Here is a 25,722-nt window from a genome sequence, read left to right on the forward strand (position 1 = left end):
TCACAACAGACCAATGCGTGTTGGACACTATCCAACATGGTTACTGGCTGGAGCTCATTACCACTCCACCAAAATCCTACCCAGCAACCACAAAGCCCTCCTCAAACAAAAGATTTCAGCTCTCCTACTCAACGGAGCCATAGAGCCAGTTCAACTTCAACATCAAGGAACAGGAGTATATTCACTATACTTTCTCATTCCCAAAAAGGACGGCACACTTCCACCCATTCTCAACCTCCGGCCCGTAAATCACTACATCCTGTCAGAACATTTCCACATGGTCACCTTCAGGCAGTGATACCATTATTGCAAAAGGGCGACTTCATGGCTGCATTAGACCTAAAAGACCCCTACTTTCATATACACATCCATCCCTCACCCTGCAAATAACTGCAGTTTGTCTTCCACGGAAAGCACTATCACCTCAAGAGTTTTTCCCTTTGGAGACACCACTGCCCCATGGGTATTCACAAAATGCCTAGCAGTAGTGACAGTACTTCTGTGCAGACAAAACATTCATGTATTTTCTTACTTAGACAATTTGCTTATAAAGGCAAACAGCTGTCACATTTGCAGCCAACTTACACAGGAAACAGTCCCCCTATTACATCAATTAGGGTTTACAATCAACCCACAAAAATCCCACCTACAACCGTATTTAGGGGCCACACTCAATGCGTACTTGGGGTTAGCATACCTGAATACAAAACATTCTGACCCAGGTCTCAACAGTTTCAAACTGGGCTTCAAGTCATTGTCAGGACATGAATGCACCTTTTAGTCATGATGGCATCCTGCATCGCAATAGTCCCTCATGGCCATTTACATATAAGACCACTGCAAGAATGTCTCTCACAACAATGGACATTGTCACAGGGTCAGCTACACGATCTAATGTTGATATACAGCTGCACACATCACTCTCTACAGTGGTGGAGCTCACAAAATATGTCCAAAGGGAAGCCGTTTTTTAGACCCAGTTCCCCAAGACATTCTCACAGTGGAGGGAGGGAGAGGTGTGGCGCCGCGGCCAGGGCGACTGACGCTGGAATCTGGGGATCACGGTTCGATCCCCGGCTCCGGCGGCAGTTTAGCCCAGCACCATGCGACTCTGGGCAATAGCTTGCTTAATCTTCCCGACGGCCCCCAGCGCCTAGAGACCCTAACGGGTGATTGTGCGCTATACAAATGTGGATTATTATTATTATTATGGATGCTTCACTGGAAGAGATGGATGGGGACCTCACCTTCAAAATCTTACAATTCAGGGTGTATGGGACTCCAAATACCAGGGTCTCCATTTAAATTACCTCTAGCTTAAAGCTGTTCACCCGTCATTGAAATCATTCGTGCCTTACCTGAAAAACAAGGTTGTCCTCATCTGGACAGACATTATGACAACCATGCACTATCTACAAAAACAGGGGAGACTTACTCTCCGCAGTTATCCCACCTAGCCCAGATCATATTGTGCTCAGCCGTACATCACAACATTAATCTCCTGGAAGAACATATACCAGGGACAAACAATCAAGTTGAAGACCTCCTCAGCTGGACGCAGCAACAAGTTCACTAATGGGAGCTCCACCCCCGAGTCCTCCCACTATACTTTCACAAGTGGGGATTTCTGCAAATAGACTTGTTTGCAACCCCAGAAAACGTAGAATGCCTACACTTTGTATTCAGGTTCCCACACCTACTGTCCATGGGAAATGCTCTATGGATGAACTGGTCCGATATATTTGCTTATGCTTTTCCACCTCTCCCACTATTTCTATTTATGGTCAGAAAGCTCAGGCAGACCTCCCTCACCCTATTTCTCATAGCTCCAACTTGGGTTCATTAACCATGGTTCACTACACTACTGGAACTCTCCCAGGTTTCCCACAATAAACGTCCCCTCAACCCAGACCTTCTCACATAGAACCATGGCAAAATCAGACATCCCAATCCCAAGGAAATGAACATTGCCATAGGGCTCCTGAAGTCATAGAATTTGGGCATCTTAACCTACCACAACAATCTATGGAAATTGTTAAAGAAGCTTGTAGGCCTACAACTAGAAAATGCTATGCTGCGAAATGGAAATGATGTGTTCTATACTGCCAGCATGAAAAAGTATACACTTTAAATGCACTGGTACAAACTATTATATGTTATCTGCTGCATCTTCAAACCTTTAGGTTTAGCCTACACATCAATACAGATGACATGTATCTTTATTCAAGATACCAGTCAGTAAAGCCTTCCTGGAGGGACTCAAAAAAGTAATTCCCCCTACACTTCCACCTGGAAGCATGGAATCTCAACATTATACAAACAAGGCTCATGGGGCCTCCATTTAAATCCCTATTCCTGCCAACTCCAAAACTGATCTTGTAAAGTAGCTTTTTCAATAGCTATTACTTCACTCAGACGTATCAGTGAGCTCCAGGCACTAACCTTAGAAGAACCATTCTTCCAGCTGCACCAAGACAAAGTAGTGTTCAGAACAAAACCCAAGTTTCTTCCCAATGTAGTCTCTCCTTTCCATGGTAATCAATCAATAGAATTGCCTGTAATCTTTCTGCAGCCTTATTCTGCTGCGAAAAGAGCTCTTCATACTCTTGACGCTATAAGATCTTTAAAGTATTATATCAACAGAACCAAAACATTTAGGAAAACTAAGCAAATATTTGTTGCTTTATCACTTCCATTTAATTTCTAAGCAGATAGTCAAATGCATTCAGACTTCTTATGCCAATGCTAAAAGATGTTTACCTGTTTCCCCTAGGGGTCACTCAACTTGTAAAATAGGAGCCTCTATTGCATTTTTAGGGAACATTCCCCTTGCTGACTGCTGCAAAGCAGCAACATGGTCCACACCACACACCTTCACAAAACATTACTGTGTGGATGTTTCAGCACGTCGACAATTCAGTGTTGGAGAAGCAGTATTTTCTTTCAAACAACTGCAACCCCAACAGGATAGCCACCGTTTTGGGACAGGGACTGCTACAGTCTATGCAGCCACACATGCCTCAAACGGATTATGTTACTTACCCTGTAAGCATCTGTTCTTGGCATATAGTGCTGTAGATTCACATGCGCCTACCCTCCTCCCGGGATGCCTGTCTAGGTCCCAGTTTACTGCTTTATTTTACTTTAAATCACATTACTAGCATGGACATCATGTTTGTAATACTTACTCTAACTCCATTCTCACCCACCTGCAGCAAAACAATATAGTTGATGCCCATGCACAGTATCACCATAAGGAGTCACACAGCCTTGTGACTCGAAAAACTTCTTTGAACAAAAACAACTTGTAATCATCCAGGCTCAACACTAGATGGCGGACTTATGCAAAGTATGTAAATCTACACCAATACATGCCATGAACAGATACTTACAAGGTAAGTAACATAATCCTTCTCTGGGTTGTTTGCCAGGATATGCTAAAGATATCTCTGCCAAAAACCACCACTCCAGTTCCAGTCTCCTGAGGTTTTTCCCAGTGCCCTGTATGACCAATCCAGCTCTGGAAAGGCATCTGTACCTTTAAAGTTATATGTACACATGACTTGGATTTCAGCCTTTTTTTTATCCTTGGCAGAGCGGGATACACACTGCAGAGCCTGCATGTATTGGCCTTTGAGAGAGAGCGGCTGGAGAAGAAAGTAAGTGGAACAGAAAATGACTTATGGGGAGAGCAGAAGGGTTGAAGGGATGGGAGTAGAACATGAGCAGATTTTCTGCTGCTGCCATGTAAATATGTGTGTATGAATCTAGTTTATTTTCCATGTGTGCATCTTTCTTGCTGCTGATGTGTCCTGGGATTTTAGGTCTTCCACCGATGAGTCCCTGGTGTGTTGCTGACTCTCTATTGATGTGCCTTGAGTGTGTTACCATCTCATTGAACCATCTTGTTTTCTGTCTCTGTAGATCCACCACTATAAGCAGATGCAAAGCCAGCCCCCCAATGAGCTTCTGGACCAGCACCGGGATATCATCCAACGCTTCCAGTGGCAGAAATCTCACCTGGAACAGGCGGGCCCGGCGGCTAGGAAAGGTAATCAGCTTCCATATGTTCCCTCAACTAGCACATGCTCATCTATGTGCGTCTTAGGAGACCCCTTTTCATGGTTTGGATGGGGGAGGAGCTGATGTCTCACATACATCAAAGGGGCTTTTATTTTAGTGTCTTAGCGTGGGAGTGGTACGAAGGACAGTGCCTTTTTTTCACACTGCAGAGCATACAAATCTTGTATTGGGACAGTGCTCTCTCACTTGGACATGGCTAACCCCCCTTTCTTCAGCCAGATCCCTTATCTCTTCTGTGGGTCAGTCTAGTGAAAACCTCTGTCTTCCATTCCTAGGCACAAACGTGCCTGTGATATCACAGAAAGCAGTAGTCCTCATTTTTAGCCCTTCTCATATTCCGAGGAGGGTTTATGTGCCCTTTTTAAACTTCCAATGCACGCCAGACAAGTGGTATTCACAGCTCATTTTATGATTTAGATTTTCAAAAAACATACTTGTGATTTAATCAACAAATCTCCTGGATTTTCTTTACCTGCTCCCGATTCCTAGATAGCCTGGGTTGCCACTATGGTGGGAAAGGCTTTGCTTTTGACTGGCAGGGAAAGTGATCCCGCTCTGTAATGCTCATGTCGGGAGGTGGATAGTTGCATCACTCCATGCATAAGCTGACACTTACATACATGGAGTATCTGTTCTCGTGGGAGAGATTTGTTTTGGAGCGCACTTTGAGGAATTCTAATGCATTCATTCTATTGGGAATTTCAGTTTCCGCTCTCTTATGTGGGATATGCAATCTAGTCTATTTGCAGTAACATCTCTATTTTTTGGGAGGGAGGGTGTGGATTGTGAAGACATTGCTGGAGGGTGTGCTTTGTTACTGGAAAGTGTCTATCCCACTGATGCAAGTATTTCAGCCTCACGTTATCTCCCTTATGCAGAGTACGTGACACAGCTGGAGCGGTTCTTGCAGCTTTATACTGAGGCAGCTCAACGTCTTGGTCATGAAGGCAAACGGGTAAGACATTTGTTGCATGGACTCTTGGAACTTTACGACAATGAACAGTGTTTGGGACGCAGTTCCTAAAAACCCCAGTTTTCTGAGAACTTAGTTGCAATTGTTGCTCCTTTTACAGGATGCAGCAAAGGAGGCTCTATACAAACGAAACCTTGTTGATAATGAGGTACGTACACGCAATGCGCACAGGAAATCAACCCTTCCTCTGGTCGGTTCCACCATGCCTTTGTTTCCTTCTGACTCCCTGCCCCCTTTCCTGGTAGTTTCTATTCAACATTTGGCTGGTTGTTATGTGTACATCTATTTTTTGTCCCCTTATGGTGACCTGCTTCTTTTCACCCAGTTCTGTTGGGTTGATCTACTCCAGCTGTTTTGTATTCACCACTTCCATGTGTTTCACAGGTCATGTATATACTTGTTTATGGCCCCCGCTATCTTATGGTCACCTGTTTTCTGCCCACTAACCATTTTTTGTTTCACTGTTTATTATTTTTTGCCTATCACCCTCTGTTTCGGGTTTTTTTCTCAACGCGGTACATGCTTGTCATATGTACACTTATTGTGTCGATCACCTGGCTGACATTTATTTACCTGCTTCCTGTCCATAAAGGTGGCACATGTGTGCTTGTTTCCTGTCCTCCAACTATCAAGTGTTTACTTGCTTCATGTCCTCTAGCTTTCTTGCCTTCTTTTGTTTTGTCCTCCATCCACCTTGCTTTCTTCAGTTTCTTGTCATCCAGCTGTTGTGATCACTTCTTTCTGTTTCCAGCTGTCTTCCGTACACATTTCCTGTTGTACATCAGCCCCCAGTTCACCTGTGCTCTGCCCCCAGTTGCCATGTTCTTTCCCCATTTGTTGTGATTTCAACGGTTACTTGTCTCACAGTTAGTATGTGTTTACTTGTTTCCTTTCCCTTCGCTGTTTTGCGTTCACAACTGTCCTATTACTTTGCAAATCTTAAGTTCATCTTTTGATTGGTCCTCAGTTGTGTTGTATTCCCCTCAGGTGTTTTATCATCTCTTGCTTTCCTCAGTTGCCCTTTTCACCACTGTTCTAAGCTATTTTTGATGCTTTATTTCTCTGCCTGTTTCCACTTATGAACCTTTCTGCCGGTCTTTTGTCTGCTAGATGGTTGTTTCCTAATTGCAGTGTACTCTGTTTTTCAGCTGCAGAGGTTCCGAAGATGAAGTGTCCTGGTTTGAGTCCACTTAAAGATCTTCTTTACCAGACTTGCCTTCTCTTGAGTGTGGTGGTTGCCCTCCATGCCCCTTCCCTCTGCTATCCCTTTCAGATACTGTGGTTGCACTACTCCTGGCTCCTTAGGGCCTAGTAGATGTACTGCTTTGACACTAACAGGTCTGGAGGAAGGCATTAGTCCTCCTCCTCCATACTTCTAGGGACGCTTTGGCAGGAAAACTGCCCTGGCTTCTCATTAGAATTTGCTCTCAGTCTTGCAATGCAAGACCATGTACCTAAGCTGAAGGCAGGAATTGGCACCTCCCTTATCACTGGGTGAAGTTAGGAGGGGAACCTGGCCCTTCATAATGCAGAGTGTCCGTACCAAAATGAAGTGAGCTGGAAGGAGCAAACATGAAAATGAAATTGTGTGCATGACAATCAAGACTTACGATGTCACTTTATGGCGCTTTCATCCCACTCGTTGAACTATCATACATAATATTATCATGACAAATGTTTTGCAGGAAACCTGCTTTTACGCACTGCCACCCTTCACTCATGGGTCCCACCATTGGGCACAATGCCCAGCATCATCTCCTTGGTTCTGTCACAGAGAAGCTTGCACAAGTTCACCACCTATGCACACCATAACTTTTCTTAGTTTATGGAACAAGGATCTTAGTCTGTGTTGACACAGAGTTGCTTGCTTGGAGATCCAACCCACCCTTGCACACCTTGCTTCACCAAACAGTTGCACAGACATGGATGTCATCACACCCTCTGGGGCTTCTTGTACAAAGGCTGTCTGTCAAATGACTTGTTAGACAAAGACATGATTACACACTGCTCTCTCCAGCAACTTCCACAAAGATCTTACTATTGACCCATTACATTACACAGTGGTCGCAAACACTCCAACACAGGAGGATTTCTGCATGACATATTACACAAAATGTTGCACATTACGATCGTAAACCAGGTATCGGCGAGGATCTCACCATAAAGCATGGTGCATCGAGACACTCCACGTCACTATCACACGTGCGCATATGCTGCACGAGGATCTAACCATCTTGCTCACCTCACACAAAGATGTTGTCATCTTACGCAATGCTCTGTCACTCACCACTTGCATGTCATCATCACACTGCCATCTGTCATTCAGACTTTTCCACAATGCAACGTTTTTCAAAGATTTGTTGCATTTAAGGGATATTCTGAATACTTTGCTGCTCTACATTATTTTTACATGGCATCATATTTCTATAAATTAAAGGGGTTGACAACGGCATGTGGAAATGCAAACTACTTTGCTTTTTCCTAAAACCTCTGAGTTCTGGAAAGATACACAGTCACTACCACTTTTATGCTGAGGTTGATGCCTGCTACTCCTTTTGTCTTAAATAACTCCAGCCTCTTAATAATGCTCACTCTCCCAACAAACTCGATAGCCATTTGCCCACGTGCTTCATGCTACCCAATGCCTTGCAAATGCTCCAACTCCTACAAAGCCTGGGGGCTGCTTGACCAAGTGTTTCACCTGGTATAACCTCCTGAAAGCATTTGAACACATTTGAAGCCTGCAAAACTCAACGGTTCTCACCGAGTGTTGCCTGTGAGCCGAAGATTCCTTCCAAGAACAAGGCCCTCCAGCCTTTCATAGATTCATCCGAAAATCATTGTCAAATAGAACATTTAAAATAAATAAAAGGTCTCAAACTCGTTGTGTGTCAATGGAAACAAGTTCATGTGGTGGAGTTTAGATGCTGGGAATGGGCAGTGATCCTGGGATTGTCACTGGTTCATGGTCACCAAACTTGGTCCAGACAGCTGGTCTGAACTACAGTCACTCAATTTTAGTTCAGATCTCTGGTTTGAGTGAAGCCTCTGGTTCTGGCTTGGAGACATGGGTTCTGATTAGGCCCCACTGCTTCCCTGAGTTCTGAATCATAGCTGCCGCAATCCGGATCTCTTTATGGTGTGAAGTGCCAGCTTCCTTCAGTATCTGACTTTCAGCGGGAATGCTTGTTTACCCCGGTGAACCTAGAGAAGACAAACGGTGGTCAGCTGTGTAGCACAATACCCACATTTATTCTTAAACCACAGCAGTGCTACCACACTAGGCCTGGTGTGCACACCCAACAATGCACATTATACTTCAGAACCCATGAAATACAAAGATGTCCTCATAGCTGAAAACAGAAATAGCCTTATCAAGAAAGGGGACAACCAAACAATCACCAGCAGAAGAGTAACAAGCATTTGCAATGCAATAGGTCTCGCAACATTAAAGTTTGAGTTACTGGCATTGTAAATGACAATGCTTTCCATTATTTTTTTTTCTTCAATTTGCAATTGGTATATAAACATTGTTTGTGAATGGTTAGCTGTTGCTTATGCTAAGCAAAGTTGGCAGTAATATAGAGTGCTAGTCTTGCTTGTTATAAGCATGCTGATTTAAAGCGCTCTGATACCTGCGGGTAAAGTTTGCGCTATATAAAAGTGAAAACTAATACATAAATTAAGAAAATGCGAGACCAATTGCATTGCAAATGTTTGTTGAAACTGTGATCGCTATCCAGATCTCTGCCCACCCAAAAAAATAACACTTTCTCTGTGATTTCCAGTTTTACTTAATTCCAAGCAGAAGCGCCAAGATTACCTAATGAACATCAGCAAGGACCAGTGCCAAGACTCTGTTCTAGATCTTCACTAACTGATTGGCGCCCTTGGACACAGTGAACCCTGGTTCATGACCTCCCAATAAACAGAGGCGATAGCTATGCATTCATTTAAGTCATTCGTAGTAAATTGTACAAAACGGATAAAAATAGGTTACTTTTGCTCATACAAAAGAACTGTGGCCTTCTACGGAGACCTGCAGGATTCACATGATCTCTGTTTTTCCATCTTAGTGAAATGATGAACTACAATTTAGGTTATCACTTGTAAGCCGACAACAAAATCAAAATATTCAAGGATGTGGATAATCGCTACATTTTTAAAGAGAGCCTCTCACATGTAAATTATTTGGTAAGCCAAAATTGTCTTTGCATCAGTACAGTAAATACAGAAACCTTGCTCAGACTGTGCAGACACGTAGGATTGAATGTTGATTTGCTGCGACTCCAGTTCCCTCAAGTAAAGTCAAACTTGGAATACATGTTCAACTCCAAGTTACCCAACATTATGGATGCAAACAATGTACCCAAGAACAGTTTTACAGCCTTTGATGCATTTGTGAATACTCAATCTCCTATAGACATCATTAAATTACCCTTGCACTTGCAGTGATCCTATTTGTAATGCCTGTCCCTTCATTATTGTTTTCCTACCTTTCACGGGGGCTTACAACGTAGCACGGTTGACGCTACACTAAAGACATGTGTTTAAAGAAACTCTCCAGATAGACCCCCCTGTAGGTGAAGTTATCCATCTCGTGCTAACTGAAGTATCTTTAAGGTAAAATGCAGTCGCTACACAAATTTTAAAAGTCAGCCCTGGTGAAATGTAAAGATTGTATTTCTTTTGTATGCAAATGATAGAATGTGCCCAGATATTACCCTTCGCCGTCTCCAGACTGCTTACGTGGTGTAAAGAAGCTATACAAAGCAAAAAAAAAACAACTAAATAAACCTGTCTCTTTACCATAAAGATTAGCACGAGCCTGGTGCTTTCTGCCCCCATTTGAAACGCTATAAAGTGTATAAAGTGGCTTCTGAATAACCCTGAGTCAAAATACGCTTTTGTATTGTTTCACTTGGGTTTCTCCTTCTGAAAGTAGTTTTCAGAACTGCATGTTCTGCAACATTTTAAATGGGAACCCTGCTTTCCCGTTTTCTACTAGCTACAAAACTGATACTGCCACATGTGTCTAAGATAAAAAAAAAATGGTTTTAAGATGCCATCGAGCAAAGCCCACTTTCCCCAGCACCGTTTTGTTTTTAGTCTCCTTTTACCACTGCACAAAAGTAGAGTTGATAAGCGTACAGCACTATGGCCCTCTTTAATTCACAACAGTGCACAGTACCCCTCCGTTTACCATGGTCTGCGCTAAACACACAAAGGCAATGAGAACACTCTTTTCGTGGATATGCAGAACACTCGCTGCCCAACCAGGGTTGCTGCTTTAACAATGTAACCCAAGACCTTGTTCTCAGTCAGCAAAACACGTCAAATGAGCACATTTGCAGTTTAGTGATGCAATGTTTACTTGCTCCCCTCGTTCTGTCCCCAATCAAGTTTCTTTTTCTATCAATGCTACCACGCCCAATTGCACAAAAACACAGTTGCTTTCATCACACTAAGGAGGCCTAAATAAAAACGACAAAAACGTGTGTATAAAGAAAACAAAACCTTTAATCATGTATTTATAGAAAATAAACACAAGTCGCTTTTCTAGTTATAACAGTAAAAACCCACGAAACGACGTCACCTGTTTGTGTCTATGTGACATAGACTATGTCCCTTACTACTGTACCATATAAATGTACTACCTTGGTATGAATTACTCTCGAAACAGCTAACCCCCGGGTGGAATACTTTTCAATTCTGTGGCAAAGCCCGCGATGGAAACTTACTGCGCATCACCTGTGATTCCATGATTTCAAGGCCTTCTGTTCACAATCCAGCACCGGTAAGGAGCAATCAAGTGGCATCGGACCCGCGAGGCGCTTCACCGGGAGCGAAGACAACCCAGATCAACCCATCATTCGCCCATTCCCCACGCGCGCGAGACGCTCATTCACCGTTCCCTGGTGCGTGCTCGAGTGATGGAACATTTCCAGTCAGAAACCGGTGTCTCCGTACTTCCGGCGAGAAACGCCGCCTGGGGGGCAATGATTGGGGTGAAGGGAAGCGCCCAGAGGAGGAGAACATGTGTTTTGTGCACTAGGAATGATTAATCACCTGAAGAGCGTAATCAGGGGACGGAAAGTGGGTTTTTGTTTGATTGGGCGCACTCCCCTCCCACACCTGTCACAGCTAAAAGGCATCAGAAAAATCTACCTGACAGTACAGAGGAATTTCACAAGAAGTTATTTTGCCTGCGGATGTGGGGTTGATGAAGAGGAGGGAGGGGGAGTGACGGTGACTCACCGGTGTCGGAGGGTCCCAGAGGAGGGCTGTGAGTCCCACAGAGCCCAGGAAGAGGAGAGCAATCAAAGGGCTAGGAAGGGAAACTGAAAGTGCGCTGCACAATAGCTGCTCGTGCACACACGCTGACGCACTGAGCATGCGTGCTGCCACCTTGCCTGGGACATGGGCGGGGATGGAGTGCGCGGCAGTCCGGGTCTCCCGTGAACTGAGGAAGCCTGCGTGGAGCGCACCCCGCAGAGAGAAGTCCCACTGAAGCCCACCCCGGCGCCGATGCGGTGAGTGGGGCTTAGTTGGAGGTGTGGCCTTGTGTGTGTTGGAGCTTCCCAGGAGACAGGAGATGGCCACAGAGTGCGCGTTCTCGCGCGCGCGGCCCGCTCTGATCGCCTTTTAGAAAAAGCGCCAGGTGCTGTCCCCTGGAAAGCTGAGTCAGTGACAATAGGTCTCTGGCGAGACCGCGCTTTCGCGCGGTTAACGCCACGAGACCTAAAAATGGAGTAAGAACAGAATGCACACATTACAATCAGAGCAAGATGTGGAGCTGGGAACCGGAATAGAGATACAGCTTTTCTTTGCAAAGAAAGAGGACTCCGTTCGTGCAGGCAAAAGTAAGGCGTGTTGCTGAGAACCAGATCCAAAAATACAGCCCACATCACAGGGAAATAGGACTACACTGAGTACTCTAAGAACAAAGAACATGAGCCCACTCCACACAGACTATCATAGCAAGTTATGAAACTGAGAACCAGCACAGAGAAGGGCAGCCACACATTAGAAGGAAAGAGGGTTTGATTCATGCCGGTAAGAACAGCGTATGACAGTGAAAACTATAGCAGAGGCTGCAGCTTCACTTTACAAAGAAGAGGGCTGACCGCATGCTGGCAAAAGCAAGATGTAACCCAAAGAAATAGAACAGAAAATTACCCAATGCCTTAATTCCAACAGCAACTTAACTAAGAAACAGAATAGAAAATTCACCCACGCCTACAGGATACACCAAGGCATTGGAGAGAAATAAGGATGAACCCACTTCAACCCCAGGATGTAATACTGAGAGCCACAAAAGAAAATACGCCCATGCATTAGCGGGAACGAAGACTGAAATGCTGCAACTTAGAGCAAGGTGTCGTGCTATGAACCAGAACAGGTATCACAGCCCCAGATCACAGGCAGAAGACTGAAATTGTGCAGGGAGCGACAAAATGAGCATTTAGAAAATGATCACAAAACAGGTTTAACTCTGAAAGCGGCTTTATATTGAGAATTTAAGGTATTCCGAAAGCAGCATTACATTGAGAATTCAAGGTAAAGAAATAAGTGGGAAAGTAGCTTTATCACATTAAAATGGATATTATACTCCTCAGAATGCTAACTGTAAGTATACGCCGAATAGCAGAAAAATTATTTAGAAAACCTAATGTACTTCACAAGAATCCGTTTTTCACAGCCTACCTCATCAAAGTACTGCGCAGAGAGAATCTTTCTGATGGCTAACTTTTCACCTTTGGAATTGCCCCAGGCATCAGAATGAATCCAGCACATTTTACAGTAATGCTTCCCCGTGTCTTCAGGTGATGCATTGTGGCTCCGGTGTGACCCCGTTCTGACTGGTAAGTCACAGAACAGAGCGCATACAAGCCACCTGTGAACTGATGTCAGTGCCTTTCTTCCTGCATCCTTCAATACAGACCCAGAGCTCTGCTCCAACTTTGTTGGTTTTCTGACCTGTCTCCATCTTAGGGGCAGGTCACGGAGTCGACCTCCCATAAACGTGACGCCAGGGCCCGCTGCTCCCGGTCTTCACCGGACACAGGCCCCCATAAGTCGGCCTCCACCTAACCACCATTTCCTGGTGTTGGGGTGACTAGATCTCAGACGGAAGCCTATTCTCGGGCTTTACATGCCATCTTTAGGTCATCTCCTCTCCGTGGAGCACCTTGGGGCCCCACAGAGGGGGTAGGGGCTCAAATCAGGAATTCGCCGGCAGGTTCGTCATTGGTGCCGTTTGAGGACCTTGACTCCGTTTCCGGTGTCGCTGCGACATCGGGACACGGCCCGGAGGGGCATCCCAGTCAGATGTCAGGCCCTCCTGTGGAGCCTCTGCACAGCCCTGTGAGACTCCCTGTGTTGGCGCCGGATGCGGCTGCAGCGTGGAGCTTGACTCCGAGTCAACACCGTTCATCACCGCAGTTTCCCATCTCGGTGGAGGTCGGGCCGATGCTGGCCCGACGCCGGGCAGAAGAGGCCTCTTTGGTGGTCGATGCAACCCCGTCTCAACGTCCATCTACGTCGGTGCCGTCCCCTGCTGTTCCTCTGTTGGTGGAGGAGGATGAGACCCCTGAGGGTTAACCACCCCCAGGGTTGTTTTGATGCTCCTCTGAGCAGGAGCACATGGGGCACTGGCGGGCTTTCTGATAGATACATCTGCCGTGTGGATTCCTCACCTTGTGAATATCCCCCTTGCGCCAGCAACGTTCGGAAATTTTCTTCGTAGTACGCCGACGTGGGCGAAAAAAAAAAAAAAAAAAGTACGCCGACGTGGGCGACGTCACAGGAGCACGGCATCGCGCGCGACTCCGTCTGACGTCACCGACCCCATATCAGGCCCACGCCGGCGTGATGACGTCAGTTCCCTTTTTTCCGCGTCTTCGACGCTAACGGTTTTCGGGATCTTCTGCGATACTTAGTATCTTTCTGTTAATTAATTGCCACTGTTTCTCTCTTACGACTTGATTCTTCTCCGAAGATGTCGTCGAGGAAAACAGGCTTTAAGCCATGTAGGTCTTGTGCCCGCACGATGTCCATCACTGACCCACATAAGGATTGTTTGTGGTGTCTTGGTTCGAGTCACGACGTCAAGAACTGCAATTCCTGTTTTAAGATGAATCCAAAGGCGCTTCGAGAGCGTGAAGCTAAATTACTTTTGGCAAAAGTAAAACAGGATTCTGGTCGTTATTCGAGATCGACGTCACGAAGATCGAAGTCGAAGCAAAGGTCTCGATCGAAGTCGGGATCGGCGTCGAGGTCCAGAGCGGGTTCGAGATCTGGAGAGGAGTCGAGATCTAAAGCAAAGTCAAAATCCAGAGAAAGATCTAGATCTAGATCTAAATCGGCTTCAGGTCACGCTTCGAGCTCCTCGAGGAGAAAGCATAAGAGGAGGAAGCACAGTTCGAAACATCATTCGGAGAAGGAATCCTCTGATTCGAAGAGAAGGTCTCACAAACATCGTAAAGACTTTGTCTCTCCTTCGCCTGCTTTATCAAAAGAAGGTTCTCCGGCCCCGGAGCCAGAACCGGAGCCGGATCCGATGTCCTCGGAACATGAGGAAGAAGAGGTGATTCCTCAAGAACCGGCTCCAGCGGAGACTCCTGCGGATCCGGAAGGTCAGAGTGAGAGTGTGTCGGGACGACCTCCATTGGATCCGGTAGGTCCGTACCCTCCCTTTCCTGGTCCTGGACAGGATCCCTCGCATTTTCTAAATGCAATGTTCGGAGTATATTCCAGGGCAATGTACCCCACTGGAGCACCTGTTGGTCCCATGGGTCCATTATCATACAATCTGGGTATTCCTCAGTCGTACGCCCCAGCTCCATTTATGCCGTTCATGCCGGCGCCTCTTCCACCATGGCTCGGTACGGCTCCACCGAGGTCTTCGACTCCGCATGCGGCTTCGCCGACTCCGGATCGACCTCGCAGTCGAGATCGAGGTACCACACCTGTTCATGACTCTCGTCCTGTTGCTCCGGCTCCTCGATCGACGTCGGAACCGGCTCCGTCGGAGTCGTTACCGGATCCGTCGACTTCGATTCGATTGGAGTGGTCGAGACGAAGAGCTCAGCGTCTTCTAGAACAAAAAGATGATGAAAGTTCTGATGTGGAAGAAGGCGAGCTTCCTGATCATGACGATGATTTCGATGAGCTTCGGGATGCTAGTGGTCTAGAACTCTCTCCCGAGTGGGTTCTGCCTTCAGCTTCTGATGCTCCGTCTAGGGACGTGGCACCCTATCACGTGGTCATTAGGAAGGCTGCTGACCTTCTTAATTTAAAGCTGCCCACAGTGGAGTACAAACCCAACGTCCTCACTGAAGTCTTACATTCTCCTTCTTCAATTGTGGAGCCTACACTGCCATTTACTGATGCCTTGACGGATCCAATAAAGGAGATTTGGAAGAAGCCTTTATCTGCTCCTGCAGTTTCAAGAGTTATTGCAAGACGCTATAGGGTGGCTCCTGATGACCCTGCATTTCTTTCTACGCATCCATCCCCGGAAAGTCTTGTGGTTCAGGCGGCTTGCTCTAATAGGGCTGCTGGCTCCTTCCCTCAAGTACCAGCTGACAAAGAGTCTAAAAAATTAGATCAGTCTGCGAAGAAGACTTTCTCTTCTGGGAGCATGGCTCTTAAATCATCAAATGCTACTTGCCTTTTAGGTAGATATGTGCATGCGCTAATGGACTCAGTGAAGCAATTATCATCAAAACTTCCTGAGGATGATAAGAAGAACTTTAATGAGGTAGTCTCTGACACTCAGGCTGCTGCCCGCATGGTCATTCAAAGCGGTATGGACACTGTGGATTCTGTTGCTAGAATTATGGGTTCATCCATTGCGACCAGGAGAGCCGCATGGCTAAAGTCTTCAGATTTCTCTGCGGATGTGCAATCTACATTGCTGGACTTACCCTTTGATGGAACTGGCCTTTTCGGTAAGAAGGCTGATGTAGCCTTGGAAAGGTTTAAGGACAGCCTTGCCACCGCGAGATCTTTGGGTCTGCAGATGAGAGGGTCGACGACTAAAAAGTTCAAAGGATTTGGCAGATCTTCTTTTCGTCCCTTCAAGCAGGGCCAACAACAACAACAGCAACAGCAGCAAAACCCTCTATATAGATCCTATAGAGGTAAACAGAGGGGACGTGGACGTCAAGTCTCCTCTTCCTCCACTTCCTCCAATAATGCCCAACCCCCACCCGCATCAGCATAGCAGCCCTAGATCCACCATTCTGGATCATGTAGGGCCAGTAGGGGGTCGGCTTACTCATTTTCTACGAGATTGGGAATCGGTTACATCAGATCTTTGGGTTCTCAATCTCGTAGAGAATGGGTATGCACTTCCTTTTCAGGAATTCCCTCCCAATTACCCTCCTTGCCAAGGTTATTGTTCGGAGGACCACCTGCTTCTCCTGCAGGAGGAAGTCCTGGCACTGTTTCGAAAGGGTGCGATAGAGGTGGTTCCAGAGCAGGAGAGGGGTCAAGGGTGCTACTCCCGGTATTTCTTGATTCCCAAGAAGGATGGCAGGCTTCGGCCGATCCTGGATCTCAGGATTTTGAACCTCTATCTCAAACAGGAGAAGTTCAAAATGCTCACCCTTGCTCAGGTTCTTCTAGCGCTGATGGAAGAAGACTGGATGGTATCGATCGACTTGCAGGATGCGTATTTTCACATCCCAATCCTGAAGTCGCACAGGAAGTATCTCCGTTTTACGGTGGGATCGCAACACTACCAGTTTGCGGTTCTTCCCTTTGGACTTACTACTGCGCCTCGAGTCTTCACCAAGGTGATGGCAGTGGTGGCTGCGCATCTCAGAAGGTCGGGGATTCCTGTATTCCCTTATCTAGACGACTGGCTGATCAAAGCAGAGTCGCCGGAGATGGTGCTCCATCATCTGCAGGAGACAACTCAGTTGTTACACAGGTTGGGTTTTTTGATAAATGTACCCAAGTCTCACCTGGTGCCCTCCCAGCGCAACCTGTTCATAGGTGCGGTACTGGACACTTCTGTATGTCGTGCATTCCCTCCACCTCAAAGAATTCACGACATTCAGGAGATGATTCCTTTATTCTACAATGGAGCGGTTGTTCCGGTCCTGAAGGTCCTTCGTCTGCTCGGTCTGATGGCTTCTTGCATTCTGTTGGTCAGTCATGCACGCTGGCACATGAGGGCACTCCAGTGGTGCCTCCGCAGGCAGTGGTATCAGCACAACGGAGATCTCAGGGAGTCAGTGAAGATCTCCGGAGAAGCTGCAGCGGATCTGTCTTGGTGGAGCGTGGAAGGCAATCTGTCACAAGGAAAGCCTTTTCAACTACCTCCATCAGTGGCCACAGTGATTTCGGATGCATCCACTCTCGGGTGGGGTGCTCATCTGGGAGACCTGGAGGTCAAAGGTCTTTGGTCTCCGGAAGAAAGGTTATCTCACATCAACCTTCTGGAATTAAGGGCGATACGTTTGGCACTCAAGGCCTTCCTCCCTTCCCTTCGCGTCGTTCGGTTCAAGCCCTAACGGACAACACGACTGCGATGTGGTACATCAACAAGCAGGGAGGAGTAGGGTCGCAGTGTCTCTGCAGAGAGGCTCTGCGTCTCTGGTCCTGGGTTCAGGACCATCAGATTTGTCTGGTGGCAAATCATCTGGCCGGAGTTCTGAACGTTCGTGCAGACAGTCTCAGTCGGCAGTTCTCTGCCGACCACGAGTGGAGGCTTCACCCGGAGGTTGTTCACGACATCTTTCGGATGTGGGGGACTCCTCGGGTGGATCTATTCGCCACTCGCGAGAATGCTCACTGCCTTTCGTTCTGCAGTCTCCAGTATCCGATGCAAGGAGCATTGGGGGACGCGTTTCAGCTGAGTTGGGGAGATCAACTCCTTTACGCGTTTCCTCCCATACCTTTGATTCCTCGGGTTCTGAGGAAGATTCGTCAAGACCGGGCCCAAGTCATATTGGTCGCCCCGGATTGGCCAAGAAGGGTGTGGTACTCAGACCTTCTCCGCCTCTCCTCTCACCCGCCGCTCCGTCTCCCTCACAGGGCAGACCTCCTCTCTCAGATGGAGGGGCAGGTTTTACACCCCCACCTCCAGACATTACACCCTCATGCCTGGAGATTGAACGGGGCAACTTGAGTTCTTTTTCTCTCCCTCACGAGGTGGTGGATGTCATTCTTTCTGCCAGGCGTGACACCACTAAGTCCATTTACTCCTATAGGTGGTCAAAATTTGTTTCTTGGTGCAGGGAGAGAGATGTTGACCCTTTGAAGGCTCATTTGTCTAATATTTTACAATTTGCCCTTTATCTGGCGCAGCAAGGTTTGGCTGTGGCCACGGTCAAGGGGTATCTTTCTGCCTTATCGGCATTTCTATGTTTGCCGGATCAGCCATCTCTCTTTAAATCTCCGGTGGTTTTGAGATTCTTGAGGGGTCTCATAAATATGTTCCCTCCTACTCCTTTTGTTGTTCCTCATTGGGATTTGAATCTTGTGCTGACCTTCTTAATGGGTTCTCCCTTCGAGCCCTTGCATAAGTGTCCATTGAGGCTTCTCTCTTTTAAAACGATCTTCCTCGTTGCAATCACCTCGGCAAGGAGGGTAAGTGAGCTTCAAGCTCTAAGTTCCAAACCCCCATTCCTGACCATTCATGCTGAAAGGATGGTTCTCAGGACCAGGGCTGCTTTTCTGCCTAAGGTGGTGACTCCTTTCCATCTTGGGCAGTCCATTACCCTTCCTACCTTCTATCCTCCCCCTCACCCGTCTAAGGAGGAAGAGAGACTGCACCGTCTGGACCCTAAGAGGGCGGTGTCGTTCTATCTGGACAGGACTAAAGACTTCCGGATGGATGACCAGCTGTTTGTTGGTTTTGCTGGCTGCAAGAAGGGCAGAGCGGTGCACAATCGCACACTTTCCAGGTGGATAATCCTGTGCATCAAGATCTGCTACTCTCTTGCTGGTAAGGACCCTCCTGAGGGTATTAGAGCACATTCTACTAGAGCAAAGTCTGCAACATCTGCTTTGTCTAGGGGTGTACCTGTTGAGGATATTTGCAAGGCCGCGACTTGGGCCTCCCTCCACACTTTCGCGAAGCATTACTGCTTGGATACCGAGGTGAGGAGGGATGGCCACTTCGCGCGCTCTGTCCTCCAAGACTTCCTGGTGTAGCAGAGTGGGCACCCTCCTCCGGGAGTGGGGACTGCTGTGCGAATCTATTCACAAGGTGAGGAATCCACACGGCAGATGTATCTATCAGAAGAACAAGTTACTTACCTTCGGTAACGCTTTTTCTGGTAGATACTATATCTGCCTGTGGATTCCTCACTGACCCACCCGCCTCCCCGTTGTCTACTCTGCTATACCTGGTCTTTCTGTATATATGTTTATACTATTGATTTAGTTCTATATGTACTGTGTACATTGTATATTTGCATATTTGCTGTCGTTGGTCCGTCCGTGTGCCTCGAAGGCACGGAAAAAAGGGCGGAACTGACGTCATCACGCCGGCGTGGGCCTGATATGGGGTCGGTGACGTCAGACGGAGTCGCGCGCGATGCCGTGCTCCTGTGACGTCGCCCACGTTGGCGTACTACGAAGAAAATTTCCGAACGTTGCTGGCGCAAGGGGGATATTCACAAGGTGAGGAATCCACAGGCAGATATAGTATCTACCAGAAAAAGCGTTACCGAAGGTAAGTAACTTGTTCTTTGGTCGCCCTCGGGCTGAAGAGCCTCTGCCTTTTGGTGGCTGGGTTAGCCTACAACTATCCCCTACAGATGACTTATTGTCACCACGTAGAATGGCCACGGAGGCTAGTGCAGCGATTGCGAGAGCGGTTCGCAAAGCTGCGGATATCTTGCAGATGCAGCCTCCCTCATTCTCTCTGCCTTCTGATCCCTTGTTGGATCTCCTCTACCAGGGCGCCGTGGAGGTGGAGCCCTTGCTGCCTTTTGGCAGGTCATTATATGACATTCTTCATGGGACTTGGGCGAGACACTCATCGGGAGACCCTGTGGGTCGTGCTATAGTACATCGTCATCGCCCGGCTCCAGATGACCCTGTCTGTTTGTCCCTCCATCCTAGGGCTCATTGGCTGGTAGTCCAGGCAGCCTCTGTCTCGCTACCTTCCTCCCCATCTCCGTTACTTCCTCCCACTAGGGAGTCTCGCAGGTTGGAGTTGTGTGGACACCAGGTCATTGCGTCCACCATCTCGGCCCTTCGGTCTTTGAACACGTAGTTTGTGTTTGCACTGGGTACTTCTGCCCTTTGGGACTAGGTCGAGCTTCTCCTCCCATCTCTTCCGGAGGGCTCCCGGGCTGACCTGGATTGGCTGCTTCACGATGGCCGGGAACTGGCCCAGTTTTCCATTCGCTCGGCCATGGACCCCACTGACTCTGTGGGTCTGGCAATGGCCAGGTCAGTTGCTCTGAGCCACCATGCCTGGCTGTGCAATGGCAGTTTTCCTGCAAATGTTCAGGAGCGTCTTTGGGATTTTTCCTTTGATGGGGTCTCCCTTTTTGACAGCTATCTAGACTTAGCGGTCCAACGTCTCCTGTCTGGGTTTCCATGAATCCAGTGGTTTTTAGGTCTCGTCTGCGAAAAGCGCGCGAAAGCGCGCTCTCGCTGAGAGAACTATAGTCGTCGGCTCAGCCGACAACGAGTGGAGACAAGAGCTGGCCACGCGCACCATTAAGAAGCATGGCAGAGTCGGATTCCGACGCGCGCCTTGGGATTGGGTTGCGCGCGTGTGTTTCTGCCGTAGAGAGCTTTCGACGCGCGGCTTGTCTTTCCTTGCCCTCTCTCTCACCTCGCTCCTCCACCCCACTCTCTCTGCTGAACCCCTCCCCCCTCCCTTCCAAACAGTCATGAGACTCCCAAAGCTTGCAAGATCTCTGCCTTGATTGAAAGGCAGCTAGTGGGATACGGATGTTGCTCCCAGACGTGAAAGAGCGACATGATTTTCTACAGAACACGCAGCAAGGCAAACCTTGTTTGGCGAGTGACGGCTCAGTTACGTATTTACTGCCACCAGTGCGACTGACTTCGGAGTCTGCTGACAGCTGCGTGCAACTCGAATGTGACCAGCATCTGGCAGTGAAAACACGCTGCCCTGGGCATTGCGCAAGATGGAGGCTCCGCTGAGGTGCTTCTCGTGTGATGCACCTCTTCACAACAGACGCAACGTTTTCCCCTCGTAATTGCCAGTGTGAAAAGAGCCCCGGGCTGAGAGTGAGCTCTCTCGCTCTGACTTGGTGTCTGCGCAGTGGATAAACAGGAGAATGCTCGCGCCGGCGTGAATATTTTCCTACCTCAGTCTCCGCATTTCCACCATGACTTCCCGCCACGGTCTCAGAAGAAACTCAGAACCGAACTGTAGCGTCCCCCCTCTGATTCTCTTTTAGTGCATTGGAATCTCACTGCTCTCACCGTTCTTACAGAAATAGTGACTGTCCATTTTGGCACATATTTATTGTGGGCTTTCAGCCAACCTTCTTCATATGTTCTTGTGGCAATCACATTTTCCTCCCGCCCAAACAGCGTTCACCAAGGGCAGTGGGTCAGTCCGCTTCTGCTATTGGCTAACGTCAGAGTAGAGTGATGGCATTCTGTTATTTCACAAAGATCACATCCACACACAAAGCAGTTCCCTTCAGTTCTGCTGAATACTACGGTCACATGTGCTTTTTGAGACTAAAACCAAAGTTTTTACTTTCAGTCAATTTTTTTTTAAAGCTAGGATTACCAGGGCCAGGCAGCTTCCTCAGGAACAACGTTTTGGCAAAAAAACACGACAAAACTAGTATTGATAAAGCCAAAAAGCAGCCAATACCAGACCTACAGGCTTTGTCAATGCGTGTCCTGCTTGGTGTATTGTGCGATTCTGGTCAAATTAGGTCATGCCTCTGTGTGTCAGTTCCCTTACCTACGGTTTGCAGGGCCATATGAATACTTTGAAAAGGAGTGTAGGGTGCAAGTCTCAAGGAATGGAAAAACAGTAATCTCTTTTTCCCTCGTCTTTCATACCGGAGCCCGGCATCACGTGATCCGCTGTTTGGACTCTTCCTGTCCGTGGCACTGACACTATCAGCAGGGGCGTGAGCTAGATAGATGGGGTATGGGGTGGAGGTATTGAAGCTTGGAACGGGGCTAGACACGGGGGAGCGCATGACGCCCTGAGCAGTGGGTCTGTGGAATAGCGTGAGTGGAGGGGGAGCCCAGGACGGCTTTTAAGTTGTGCTAAGTTTAGGGAGATTGGCAGGGGGCCTACCCTTAGCTCCAATGGAATGGCCATTAGAGGTAACCCCAGGCCCCTTACCCACACCCATGTTGTCCCTCCTGTCTCCTGGGCCGATTTACGGCTCGCAGGCTGACCTCAGCCCCGGCCTGGCCGGGCAGGGACAGGCAGACAGGCCAGTTCATCATGCCAGGTGGCCTGATGGCTTCCCCTAGTCAGCGGGGGAGCAACCCTTGAGAGAGCAGGGCTAAGGCCAGACATCTCTCCTCTTGGGATGGTCTGTAAACATCCGTGGTGGTGATGTCCTGCAGATGCTGTCTGACCAACTCCAGCGGACACATCAAACCACATCCCAGACTCGGGCTCTCCCAGTGCTGCCGCTCACGGGCACTCCCCCCCCTCCCCCTCATGAACAAGGGGACAGCAGATGGTTTCTTGAGCAGGGCTGACACAGTATGTACCTTTGTATCCATTAATGCAACCATTTTTTCCCCAACGACCGTCCCCAAAAGGCATAAAAAGTGCAATAACAACGTTCTTCTGAGAAATGTTTTTATGCTTTGCTGACAGTGGCGTCGCTATCAATGGTACAGCAAGTGCAGTGACACCGGGGCCCAGGGTTGTTCAGGGCCCACTGGGGAGAGGATGTGGCCTAACAAGCTAAGGTGGTGGAGCTCAAATCTGGGGAACCAGGTTCGAGCCTCGACAATGACGCTCATCATCCTGTGATTCTGGACAAATCATTCAATCTCCCCGTGACTAACAAAAACAAGCACGTTTTTAGTGCGCTGCACCTCTTGATAACAAACGCTGTGTTTTCCCCTCATTCCCAGGTGCCAAAATCTAAATGTTGCCGTTTTTACCTAAACAAACGCCACCTGTAAACATGATTCAAGGGAAATAAACCAGTGGAGTTTGAATAATGGCAGTATCCTAGCTTGGTGTAAACTCTTTCCCGAGTCACAATGAAGCAGGAGTATCTTGGTACCCTTCTTTACACTGCATTCTCTGTAAACATATGTATCCGTGTGCACGTTTTCACCAGGAGACCCCTCGGCGAGGGCCTCTCACAGTGCACGATAAGTGAAAGCACTGTACAGGAGTAGTGAACAGGCTCAGCTTCATTCACAAACAATGTTTATATACTAATTGCAAATAATTTTTTTTTAATGCAAAGCATTGTCATTTACAATGCCAGTAACTTAAACTTTAATGCTGCAAGACCTATTGCATTGCAAATGCTTGTTAGTCCTTGTTGTGGACTTTTACTTTGGTTGCAGTATTGTCACTGTTTTTTTCTGATATCCGTCTATAGGTTCAAGACATTATTGCCCGGACGAGCGATACGGCTAATCAGCCATTTTTGTCCTTATTTGGTACAGCTGTTTCTGCATTTCTCTTTGAGTTCTCTGTCTACAAGCTAGTATCAAGAGGTGTCCCTGGCTTTTTACGGGGATCAGACATACATTATGTGGGGTATTCGTTAGCTCTTTTATAGCCGCTTTTCCTTGCACAGGGAGCTTTGAAAGGTCCCGCAGAGTCTTCTTCGGATGGGTTTCTTCTGTCCCTCGGCGCGCTGAGGTACTGCTGAAGATTCTCCGGATCCAGTCTGACGCCTGTGGATATTCTAAGTTAAGGAGCCTGCGGCTAGACTGTGTCTCTACCAGATACATCGTTACCAAAGGTAAGAAACTCTTTCATAAGTTTATGTCAAGAGAGCTAGATGCATACTAGAAAATGGTACCATCTGTACAAACCTTGGCTTAAAGGAGAGACAGCACTATGATCAAAAAATGAACAATCATGGAAGAAATCAACTCTATGCAAAACACTGAGCCTAATAATAGTAAACGGCAAAGGAGGGACTCATTTGGGAAATGTAGAGTGATTGATTACATTATTGCTAACTTAATTACGCACATAAATACAGCATTTATAGTCAGACCCCCTAAACCACCTATCTACCACAACAAAACTCTGCTGTATTTTTTTACTGAGGAAAGAGTCAAACCACTTAGATACTAAATAATAAACTTAAACTGCCCACTAAGTACAAAAGGGCAGAAAACAACAATGCCCACTACAAAGACACCCTAAATAGCAATGAGACAAAGACCCTGATAAACAAGTACTTTCTCATGTTATAGCGTGGACAAAGAAAGCCCCTATCAGGCTTTAAAAACAGAAGACATGATAACAAATAGTAGTAAACAAATTAGTGATTATGGGCATGATTTAGATATAGGCGGCTGGCCTGTGGGTCCACCATGGAGACGTAGTATATTATTTTGTCCCCATGGTGTAGAGGGCGCCCACCTAGTTTATAAAGGACCGCCAAGTAGGCGATTATTTATAAAAACATTGGCAGGAACTGTTCCTGTCACTGCATTCAATGGTTTGCTGCAGGGCTGCGTCAGAAGCACACAGTCCTGCAGCAAACAGTATTTTTTTTCCCCAAAAAGAAAATCCTAAAATATAATTTTGTTTTAAAAGAAAAAAAGTAATGCTCCTTCACCATGGAAGTCTTCACCCATTGTGCGGGAAGTATTATTACGATTTTACTGTTCCTTAACCTGGCGGTATGGAACAGTAACACAAGCATTGACATAGCCAATAGGTCTCGCCTTTGGGACCTTATAAGTGTTTAGCCATGCAGCAGTTGATGTTGTTGCACCAAGGATATTGTGCTGCATAACTAAATACTTATAAGGTCCCAAAAGCGAGACCTATTGGCTATGCCGCGAAGGCATGGCTAAGGCGGAGTTAGGCGCCATCCGTGTTGCTGTGATATAGTAACTGTATCTGTATGCTATCATGCCACAGATTGCTTTGTACATAAAGGACGCCAGACTCGTGCGGAGCTTGGACGGGCGAGTATGTTCCACGTACAGCGTACAACATGTGATTGGCGCACTATATTCCAACTCAGTGCAAATCTGGATTCTGCTGCTGTAAAAGGTGCCGGGGTTTGTAGAACAAGAGCCCGAAGGACCTGCAGGATTCTGACGGATGGACTACCGAGCTGCCCAGACTGGCGAGTTCAGAGGCCATGCATGAGCATCCATTGCTTGGCCTCCCTGCTGAAGTGCAGAGCTTGTTGTGATGGTGGTTTGGGGGATAGAATGAGAGGCAGATGATGCTCCTGGTTCTGTAATGAATCTGATAACATTTACAGTCATGCCCTAAAGGGAAAGGGGGATTAAAAAAAGTGCCCTGTTCACACCAATGAGAGAAAGACTGGTAGAGGTAGTCAGTCCGATGTCAGGCAGGAGTTAGTCTCACTAGCAGGACTCTAGAGTGATAGTCATAGTTCAGTCAGTTTGGTGAACTCAGATCTAAGTAAGGTCTCTGAAAGGCCTCTGGAGTGAGTTATCTTTTGGATATGTGACTTCGAAAGATGGGTAGCGCAGGTATCACCTTGATCCTT

At 47.3% G+C, this 25,722-nt stretch overlaps 2 protein-coding genes across 6 annotated transcripts in view; one reads left to right on the forward strand and one right to left on the reverse strand.

The window, feature by feature from the left end:
• CC2D1A (coiled-coil and C2 domain containing 1A) overlaps positions 1-7,939 on the forward strand; it is a 322,722-nt gene extending 314,783 nt beyond the window's left edge. For all 3 annotated transcript variants that reach the window (XM_078685567.1, XM_078685558.1, XM_078685561.1), the window contains exons 25-29: positions 3,596-3,659; positions 3,925-4,051; positions 4,962-5,038; positions 5,157-5,204; positions 6,205-7,939. In XM_078685567.1, the coding sequence (XP_078541693.1) occupies positions 3,596-3,659; positions 3,925-4,051; positions 4,962-5,038; positions 5,157-5,204; positions 6,205-6,225 (337 nt within the window). In that variant the 3' untranslated portion in view covers positions 6,226-7,939. The remainder of the gene's footprint in view (positions 1-3,595; positions 3,660-3,924; positions 4,052-4,961; positions 5,039-5,156; positions 5,205-6,204) is intronic.
• PODNL1 (podocan like 1) overlaps positions 7,413-25,722 on the reverse strand; it is a 302,248-nt gene continuing 283,938 nt past the window's right edge. For all 3 annotated transcript variants that reach the window (XM_078685604.1, XM_078685610.1, XM_078685601.1), the window contains one exon: positions 7,413-8,260. The gene's annotated coding sequence lies outside the window, so the exon portion shown is untranslated. The remainder of the gene's footprint in view (positions 8,261-25,722) is intronic.

This window comes from Lissotriton helveticus, chromosome 1_1 (genome assembly GCF_964261635.1).
Source record: "Lissotriton helveticus chromosome 1_1, aLisHel1.1, whole genome shotgun sequence".
NCBI lineage: Eukaryota > Metazoa > Chordata > Amphibia > Caudata > Salamandridae > Lissotriton > Lissotriton helveticus.